General features: G+C 42.5%; 1 protein-coding gene across 1 annotated transcript in view; it reads right to left on the bottom strand.

The window, feature by feature from the left end:
- Positions 1 to 321: 321 nt before the first annotated feature.
- The window catches only part of ace (angiotensin I converting enzyme (peptidyl-dipeptidase A) 1), a 155,248-nt gene continuing 144,879 nt past the window's right edge, over positions 322 to 10,690 (bottom strand). The window contains exons 25-26 of the mRNA XM_063037760.1: positions 7,279 to 7,355; positions 322 to 1,006 (exon numbers count right to left, since the gene is read on the bottom strand). Of these exons, the coding sequence (XP_062893830.1) occupies positions 7,309 to 7,355 (47 nt within the window). The 3' untranslated portion in view covers positions 322 to 1,006; positions 7,279 to 7,308. The remainder of the gene's footprint in view (positions 1,007 to 7,278; positions 7,356 to 10,690) is intronic.

Below are 10,690 nucleotides of genomic sequence, written 5' to 3'. Positions count from 1 at the left end.
AATATTAATTAGTATAGATCTATGCTGCATATTCAAAATAGATTTAAAATAACAGTTGCCAGATTAAACATTCAAACATCAGACTTGACAACTTGAACATTGACTTTTAAGTATAGAATCTGAAACAATATACAACCTTGCAGGATATAGCCTGATTAGAAATTCTTCTCAGATTTTAAATTCCAGTATCCAGCAACAAAACATAAATGCCTTTTTAATGGTTCAGTAGTTCTATTTAATATCAGAGAATGTATACAATATACAACCTGAAATTCTTACTCTTCACAGATGTCCACGAAACAGAAAAAAAAACCCCCAAAGAATGAATGACACAAAAACATTAGAACCCTGAAGTCCCACTCCCACCACCCACGTACAAGAAGCAGCAAGGCATCAATCCTTCCCCCACTTGTTCCAGCAGAAAGCAAAAGCCCCTATCTACCATGAAAGCAAAAGCAAAGCCCCCAAAGAGACCATGATCTAAAGTCCATCAAAAAAACTGCTGTTCATTCCAACAGTTCAACATCCCACAAGCTCTCTCTCTCTCTCTCTCTCTCTCTCTCTCACTAATGAGGGAGAGAGAGGTATCACTCCTGCCACAGCAAGAGGGAGACCAACAGCTCGCTGGTTCTCTGTAACAGTCTGCAGCGTCGCTTTGTTTCAAGTTTTTCTGACTTGAGAATCAGCAGCAAACTCTCTCTCACCATCGATCGATAGAGAGAGAGAGAGAAAGAGATTGCTTGAGTGCAGAAGCCTTTGACAGCTGCACCCACTGTCTCGATATTCTGATCTCCTGAGACGCTTCAGTCAGTGACACCGGCGAGGAATTGAGTCATCCACGGGGTTGCAGAGCCGCACCCCAAAGGAGCACACCTTCCAGGCCGCCCCTGGAGATATTGAAAACGCTAGACCACTCAGTGGGCTCCAAGAGTGGGAACCCACTGCCATGAAGAACCGTAGTTTGAGTGCAGCTATAGATCACAGACTCCAAAAGAACCCCAGCCACCTTGAAAAGGAAAGAAGAGACATTAAAGATAACATTTTAAACTGTTTTGCAGATAAACTTGAAGAAGTTGCCTTCTGGCGTTATCATTATCTCCTCCCCACTTTTGCCCTCTTTATTGCTTGTTGTACCTGCCTGCTAATTTCTTGTGATTCATGCAGTCCCTTTGCAGTCTCTCTCATTGTCTACCCTTTGATTTCCCCTACCAAACCTCATACTTCTCTATATTGAACTCGGTTAGCCCAGCTTTTGCCCATCTAAATTGCACAGAACTCAAGTATTCTCATTGCAGCATGCCTCACCACCTATTTTCATGCAAACATAGAAACATTACACTCAGTCCCCCTCATAGAACAGAGAACGTAGCACAGGAACAGGTTCTTCGGCCTGCGACGTCTGTGAGAACCATGATACCAATCCAAACTATCCCATCTGACTCCTCATGGTATGCATCCTTCCATTCCCCGCCTACTCATGTACCTGTCTAAATGCCTCTCAAATGTTGTTATCATATCTGTTTCTACTATTTTCCCTGGCAGCATGTTCCAGGGAGACTCTATTGTCCACTCTCTGTGCAAAAATAAAAGCCTTGTAAATATTCTTTAAGCTTCCTCCCCTCATCATAAAGCTAAGCCCTCTAGTATTTGGGAAAAATATTAATCTACCCTATCTATGCTCTCGTAATTTTATGTACTTCTTTCATGTTACCCCTCCAATGCTCCAGCGTAATCAATCAAAGTCTGTCCAACCTCACCTCACAGCCAATCTAGGCAATATTCAGGTGAATCTCTTCTGCACCGTCTCCAAAGCCCACACGTCTTTTCTGCTATGTGTGACCAGAACTGTACACAATACTCCAAAGTGGATTACCAAATTTTATAGAGCCACAACATGACTTCCCAACTTTTATACTCAACATGCTGACTTTCTTTACTACCTGTCTATTTTTGTTTACCACATTCAGGAAGCTAAGGACTTGCACCACAAGGTTCCTCAGTAGATCAATATCTCCATATGTCCTGCCATTTACTGTATAATTTCTTCTAACATTTGACTTCCCAAAGTGCAACACCTTACCCTTGCTTGATTAAACTCCATCTGCTATTTCTCTGTCCACATTTCTTTCTTTTTTAATCTTTTTATTAGTTTTCAAGTTCATAAACATAATAACCATAGTGATGCAAAGAGATTGGAATTACATTATTGATAATAAACATACACAAGAGAAACTACAAGTAGTACAAGTGTAATAAACTTCCAAACTCTTGAGATAATTAATCATGAAGAGAGAAAAAAATATATATCACAAAGAAAAACCCTGAAAAAAAACAAAAAAAAAGTATTAGATCGAATACATTCATTAATGTCGTAAACTCCACTCCTCTATTCATATATTCTAAGTTAATAAAAAGGATTTGGAAAGGTCAAACTACATCATATGAAAATGTTGAATAAATGGCTTCCAAGTCTCTTTAAATTTAACCGAAGGATCAAAAATGACACTTCTGATTTTTTCTAAATTTAAACATGATATAGTTTGGGAAAACCATTGAAATGTACTAGGAGGATTAGTTTCTTTCCAATTCAATAAAATGGACCTTCTGGCCATTAATGTAACAAATGCAATCAAATGACAGGCTGAAGAGGATAAAGAGCTGTTTTCCATCATTGGCAAACCAACAATTGCCGTAATAGGATGGGGTTGTAAATCGAAATGCAAAACTGCTGACTCATTTTAACTCCCATATAAATCCTACTTGTGACAGATGTCACTCTGAGGTGGCCTCTTTGACTCATATGTTCTGGTCCTGCCCTCTCTTGGAAAAAATTTGGAAAGATATCTGTCCACATTTCTAACTGGTCTATATCCTACTAAATCCTCTAGCAACATTCATCACTATCTAAAAATGTTTGTGTCATTGCAAACTTACAAATCAACCAATCCATGTTTTCATCTGGGTCATTTACATATATCAAACAACAGAGGTTCCAGCTCTGATCCTTGTGGAACACCACTGGCCACAGACCTCCAGTCCAAATAAAGTCAATGTCAAGTTTAATGTCACATGCACAAGTACATGTATTGTAAAAAAAAAGGATCTAGTGCTTTCCTGGCATATATGACGAATAAACTCTTCTCAAGCTTCCAGCCAGGTACAGGTATTCTTGTGAATGCAGAGCAGTGTATATCAGCCAGATGGGACGTATGGCAGAAACCTGTGTCAAGGAGCACTGTTTGAGTTACTTGGAGAAATCGGCGGTAGCAGAATATTGCATTCACAAGATAAGATTGAAGTCATAAGATTGACTTCGATGGCACTAAACTACTGTGCTGTGCCAATGGCTTTTGGGACCACCTGGTGAAGGAAGTATTGAAATAAAACTAGAGGAAAAGAATTTTAACAAAGATGAAGGTCTTGCTGTAAGTAAGAACTGGAATTCGATAGCAAGCAAGGTGGAACAGTGGAAACCTGAATTGCATGAGGACTAACCGATCAGGAAGGGCAGACAATGGGGATTTAAATACCACCGGACCAGACATGCCCAGGTATCATCCCTGATGAAGATGGCAGAGTTAGTCATTGAAATGTCAGTGAAAATCGACACCTGTATTCAGCTGGAAACTCGAGAACAGTTTATTCGTACATGTATTGTATATAGCAGGTCCAGTGGAAAACTTACTGCAAGCAGCACCAAAGACACAATAATAACCCTCTACCACTATGGTGTCTTCAGTGGACAGACCGATTTTGAATCCAATCTACTGAGTTTCCATGGATTCCATGTTCTTTAATCACAATGAAAGTGCTTGTCAAATATTTAGAAAAGTCCATGTATACAACATCCCTTTCCCTACCCTCATCAGTCTTTACCATCATCTTCTCAAAACACTCAATCAAGTAATAATATAGATAGTAAATAAATGAGGACCAAGCAACACACATCAAAGTTGCTGGTGAACGCAGCAGGCCAGGCAGCATCTCTAGGAAGAGGTACAGTCGACGTTTCAGGCCGAGACCCTTTGTCAGGACTAACTGAAGGAAGAGCTAGTAAGAGATTTGAAAGTTGGAGGGGGAGGGGGAGATCCAAAATGATAGGAGAAGACAGGAGGGGGAGGGATGGAGCCAAGAGCTGGACAGGTGATAGGCAAAAGGGGATACGAGAGGATCATGGGACAGGAGGTCCGGGAAGAAAGACAAGAGGAAAAGGGGAGGGAAACCCAGAGGATGGGCAAGGGGTATAGTGAGAGGGACAGAGGGAGAAAAAGGAGAGAGAGAAAAAGAATGTGTGTATATAAATAAATAACGGATAGGGTACGAGGAGGAGGTGGAGCATTAGCAGAAGTTTGAGAAGTCAATGTTCATGCCATCAGGTTGGAGGCTACCCAGACGGAATATAAGGTGTTGTTCCTCCAACCTGAGTGTGGCTTCATCTTTACAGTAGAGGAGGCACGGCCTTTTTCATTGACTTCTCAAACTTCTGCTAATGCCCCACCTCCCCCTTGTACCCCATCCATTATTTATTTATATACACACATTCTTTTTCTCTCTCTCCTTTTTCTCCCTCTGTCCCTCTCACTATACCCCTTGCCCATCCTCTGGGCTTCCCCCCTCCCCCTTTTCTTTCTCCCTAGGCCTCCTGTCCCATGATCCTCTCATATCCCTTTTGCCAATCACCTGTCCAGCTCTTGGCTCCATCCCTCCCCCTCCTGTCTTCTCCTATCATTTTGGATCTCCCCCTTCCCCTCCCACTTTCAAATCTCTTACTAGCTCTTCCTTCAGCTAGTCCTGACGAAGGGTCTCAGCTTGAAACGTCGACTGTACCTCTTCCTAGAGATGCTGCCTGGCCTGCTGCGTTCACCAGCAACTTTGATGTGTGTCGCTTGAATTTCCAGCCTCTGCAGAATTCCTCATGTTTGCATTTTTAAAATGAGGACCAATATGGGTTTATCTTTCTCATTGACTTCCTCTTTCTTATTGAGATAAATTTCTGCTAGGTATTATGAACTAGCTGCCTCTTCTCATCCTTTCATTTTGTCTGTTTAGCTAGTCCAATCCATACAACTTTCATTCTTGTTGTAACTATCATTATTAAATTGAGGACAGTTTAGATCCTGGAGTATTTGTTTACACAATGTACCTGGATTTTTCTATTCTCTGCTTTCTACTCCATAGAAGATGTTTAACTACAAAATCGTTCATCAATTCTCCCTTACTACAAGTGATCAAATCTAAAACTGCCTGTCCCCCAAGTGAATTCCACAATGGACTGTTCTAAGAAAGAATTCCTTGTGCACCCCACATATTCTTAAATGGCACTCTTATCAGTTTGAATAATTCAATCAATAATGCAGATTAAAATCTCCTGTGATAATTGCATTTCTCTTGCTGCATGTTTTTGATTTTTTACCATTCATGCTTTGCTTTACTGTAATGCACCAGTGGACCTTTGACATGCTGATGGAGCTAGAGTCTATCCTCATCTTCTTTTCTTTCCACTGAAGCTCATTATTTCCACCTAAACTAATTATACATCACAATCCACTGTATCTGTATCAACTGCAAGAAGACCGAATGTATGACAAAGGGTGGTGAATTTGTAAAATTTGTTGCCACATGCAGCTGTGGAGGTCAGGTCGTTGGGTGTATTTAAGGCAGAGATTGATAGGTTCTTGATTGGACATGGCATCAAAGGTTACGGGGAGAAAGCTGGGATTTGGGTTGAGGAGGAGGTAGAAAAGAAGGATCAGCCATGATTGAATGGCGGAGCAGACTCGATGGGTCAGATGGCCTAATTCTGCTCCTATGTCTTATGGTTTTATGGTCTTATGATTGTAACAAAGAAGAAATGCAGAAATATGAACTGAAAGTGGGTAACAAAACACTTAAACAAAATGTGGAAGTTCAATTACTTAGGGAGCATGATAACACCTGATAGAAGGTCATAGTCATAGAGAAGTACAGCACAGAAACAGGCCCTTTGGCCCATCTAGCCCATGTCAAAACCATTTAAACTGCCTACTCCCATCGATCTGCACAAGGACCATAACCCTCCATATCCCTACTATCCATGTACCTATCCAAACTTCCTTTGATGGTGGGGTTAATGTTGAAATTAGAAGGACTGGGGTTGCTAAACACAAAAAGCTGGAGGAACTCAACAGGCAAGGCAGCATCTATGGAAAAGAGTACAGTCGACGTTTCGGGCCGAAGCCCTTTGTGGGTGTTGCTCGGATTTCCAGCATCTGCAGATTTTCTCTTGTTTGTGATTAGGGTTGTTAAATACACATTCGAGTGCTTGAGCAAGAAACTAAAGAATAACATAATTTCTATGGGTATGAAACTCAGAGTGTTGTGGTGCTACATTCATTCCACACTAACAAATGGAAGCGAATGTTGGACAATATCAAAGCAAAATGATAGCTGCAGAAATGTGGCTTTTGAGAAGAATGTTGAAAATATCGTGGAAGGACAGAATAACAGATGAGTAAGTGTTGCGAAAAGCCAAAATAAAAAGGAACCAGGAAACAGCAGCTGGAATTTCTGGGACATGTATTGAGGAAAGAGAAGCTCAAACATTTTGCAGTGACGTGAAAAACTAATGGAAGAAAAAGTCGTGGTTGACAGTGTATGACATTCATGTGTTACATCAAGGGATGGACAGGCAAAAGTTTTGAAAAGCTTCTTAGAACTTCTCAGATGAAAGACAGATGGAAGACCACGATCGCCCATGTCATAAAACATGGCATATAATGATGATGATGATACCTTCTTAGTTTAACATTTTCCATTCTGTATTCTGTGATCTCCCACAAATATTCTGCGATCTCCCACAAATATAATGCATTCTGAAACTTTTACTCTCCTCTAATTCTGACCTTTAGTCACTCCAAGACTAAGGCCTGTGTTTTCAGCTGCCAAGACTGCAGGCCTTGGAACACTATTCTGAAACCCTTTCACCCACCAAGCTCTCCTATCTTCTTTGAGATACTTCTTAAAACCACCCCCTCTGATGAAGTGATTGGTTGCCTACCCTATTATTGTTTGAGTCATATCCTCGTCCAAAATGTCTTTGGAACATGCTGCCGCCTTAACCATACATTCAAACTGTTGTGATTCAGCACCCTTTTGCATGATGGTGCCAAAAGCCATCTCACTCATTTTTGTCCTACAAGAAATGCATCATCTGTGGTAGGATGCTTGGCCACCAGATATCTACAAGGTGTTGGAACTTCATTTCATTGACATTCACAGGAAACTAAACAAGATACTTACTATTCTATCTTTTGCTTCTCACAAGAGACTTCACTGCTCCTCGGGTTCTTTTCCACTTCCTGAAACATTTCTGTTTTCTTCAGCAAAGAGATTACATGTTAGAAAACAGCATTGACACCACATTACAGCAACCATCCTTAACATACACGCATTCAGGAGTCAAAAAGAACATGTCTGAGTCTAAGAAGAACGGAACACATCTGGAGCCTCTGCTTCCATGCTGTATGAGTAAGTAAGTGCCTGATAACAAGGGCATAACTGACAGGCCAGGGGCATGTTCACACTCTGCGATGGTCTGGACTACTAGAAATGACAATGAAGCAGTGGATATGAAGATGTGAAGCAAACTGGAACTCACTCTGGTCTTGCTTGATCTTATTCCATGGGCTCAGTCATTTGTTGGGCAATCAGAAGAGGCAAATGGACCTGGTTCGGGATGTTCAGAGCATGGCCTAAAGGAAGGTGGACCCCTCACAGGACTCAGCTAACTGGATAGTGTCCTTGGTAGTGTATGCGCAGGTCTGAGTAAGAGTTGTGTACAAGCACTGTGTTTTGCATGTGTGTCTACTATGTGCACGACACTGTGAGTGAGTGTGTAGGGACATCTGTGGGTGTGTGAATGTTGGTATTTATGCATGAGAATGTGTGCGTAACCGTGTGTGTGTGTGTGTGTGCGTGTGTGCATATAGATAGATAGATAGATATACTTTATTAATCCTGAGGAAATTTGGTTTTGTTACAGCCGCACCAACCAAGAATAGAGCATAAATATAGCAATACAGAAACCACAAACAATCAAACAACAAAATGCAAACTATGCCAGACGGAAAATAAGTCCAGGGCCAGTCTATTGGCTCAGGGTGTCTGACCCTCCACGGGAGGAGCTGCACGTTCGATGGCCACAGGCAGGAACGACCTCCCGTGCCGCCTAGTGTTGTATCACGGTGGAATGTGGCCGAAGTCCAACAGTAAAAAGTTCAATATCCAGTCTGCAAACACGTTCCTCGATCGTAATATGCCCCGGATTGCACCATCTGTTGTTAACCAGATCAGTAAGCACCCAACTCCTTTACGCTTACCGCTCTCAGTGCACTTCCGGTCAGCCGGAACGGTATTACCCACCAAACTCCTCTTCTCCAAAAGTCTCTATTGTCTTGACCCGGTCCTCTTTCCTTGACTTTGTGATCCCCCTCTGCATCCTCTGTATGTTTTCCTCCAGATTTCAGCAGGGGTGTCCGCCGCTCTGCTCGCTAAACCAGCCGGCATTAGCTGGTCCCTGGAATACACAATGCGACCTTGCTTCTGTCCCACATGTCGGGATGTAACCATTTCCAGCACTAAAGAAAACCCAAATAAAACTCTCTCTACCAGCATGTTAGAGAGGGTGCAGCTTCGACGTGTTACCGTGAGGAAAAAAACAAAAAATAACATAAGTCAAAAAGTAAGAAGAAGAAAGTAAGAATAGATCGGAACGGCTGTACCAGGCTGCATGCACGACCAGCGCACGCGCACTTATGTGCAAAATCTTCTGTTATTGACCCTCTATACAGGTCTTACGTGCTGGATGATGTCACTGACAGTCGGTTTTTGGATTAACACTCCAACAATAAAATGACCAAATGACCTGCAGGAATGGAGATGAATTAAGTTGTGCATATTTGATATTCTCTGCTGTTTTATTCATTCCCAGCTGGCAAATAACATCCAACCCAATTTTTGTCCTTTAGGACCTGTTAAACTGATGTTTGTCAGAGGACTTTAATCCAAATACTAGCAAGATAAAAATATTCCATCAGCAATTACCCAGGGGAAGCGACAGTGGCCATGCCTCCGGCACAGAGTCTGGCCCTGTAGCTCAGAAGGGTAGGGCAAGGAAGAAGAGGGCAGTTGTGATAGGGGACTCGATAGTAAGGGGGTCAGATAGGCGATTCTGTGGACGCAGTCCAGAGACCCGGATGGTAGTTTGCCTCCCTGGTGCCAGGGTCCGGGATATTTCTGATCGTGTCCAAGATATCCTGAAGTGGGAGGGTGAGGAGCCAGAGGTCGTGGTACATATAGGTACCAATGACATAGGTAGGAAAAGGGATGAGGTCCTGAAAGGAGAATATAGGGAGCTAGGAAGGGAGTTGAGAAAAAGGACCGCAAAGGTAGTAATCTCGGGATTACTGCCTGTGCCACGCGACAGCGAGAGTAGGAATGCGATGAGGTGGAGGATAAATGCGTGGCTGAGGGATTGGAGCAGGGGGCAGGGATTCAAGTTTCTGGATCATTGGGACCTCTTTTGGCGCAGGCGTGACCTGTACAAAAAGGACGGGTTACACTTGAATCCTAGGGGGACCAATATCCTGGCAGGGAGATTAGTGGGGGCTACTGAGGTGACTTTAAACTAGAATGGTTGGGGGGTGGGAATCAAATTAAAGAGGCTAGGCGTGAGGAGGTTAGTTCACAACAGAGGGATGGGAACCAGTGCAGAGAGACAGAGGGGTGTAAAGTGAGGGTAGAAGCAAAAAGTACAAAGGAGAAAAGTAAAAGTGGCAGGCCGACAAATCCAGGGCAAGCATTAAAAAGGGCCACTTTTCAACATAATTGTATAAGGGCTAAGAGAGTTGTAAAAGAGCGCCTGAAGGCTTTATGTGCCAATGCAAGGAGCATTCGTAATAAGGTGGATGAATTGAAAGTGCAGATTGTTATTAATGATTATGATATAGTTGGGATCACAGAGACATGGCTCCAGGGTGACCAGGGATGGGAGCTCAACGTTCAGGGATATTCAATATTCAGGAGGGATAGACATGAAGGAAGGGGAGGTGGGGTGGCGTTGCTGGTTAAAGAAGAGATTAACGCAATAGAAAGGAAGAACATAAGCCGGGAAGATGTGGAATCGATATGGGTAGAGCTGCGTAACACCAAGGGGCAGAAGACGCTGGTGGGAGTTGTGTACAGGCCACCTAACAGTAGTAGTGAGGTCGAAGATGGTATTAAACAGGAAATTAGAAATGTGTACAATAAAGGAACAGCAGTTATAATGGGTGACTTCAATCTACATGTAGACTAGGTGAACCAAATTGGTAAAGGTGCTGAGGAAGAGGATTTCTTGGAATGTATGTGGGATGGTTTTTTGAACCAACATGTCGAGGAACCAACTAGAGAGCAGGCTATTCTGGACTGGGTTTTGAGCAATGAGGAAGGGTTAATTAGCGATCTTGTCGTGAGAGGCCCCTTGGGTAAGAGTGACCATAATATGGTGGAATTCTTCATTAAGATGGAGAGTGACATAGTTAATTCAGAAACAAAGGTTCTGAACTTAAAGAGGGGTAACTTTGAAGGTATGAGACGTGAATGAGCTAAGATAGACTGGCAAATGACACTTAAAGGATTGACGGTGGATATGCAATGGCAAGCATTTAAAGGT

This window comes from Mobula hypostoma, chromosome X1 (genome assembly GCF_963921235.1).
Source record: "Mobula hypostoma chromosome X1, sMobHyp1.1, whole genome shotgun sequence".
Classification (NCBI taxonomy): domain Eukaryota; kingdom Metazoa; phylum Chordata; class Chondrichthyes; order Myliobatiformes; family Myliobatidae; genus Mobula; species Mobula hypostoma.
Note: the sequence above shows the minus strand (reverse complement) of the source record. Positions and strands in the feature narration are given on the sequence as shown.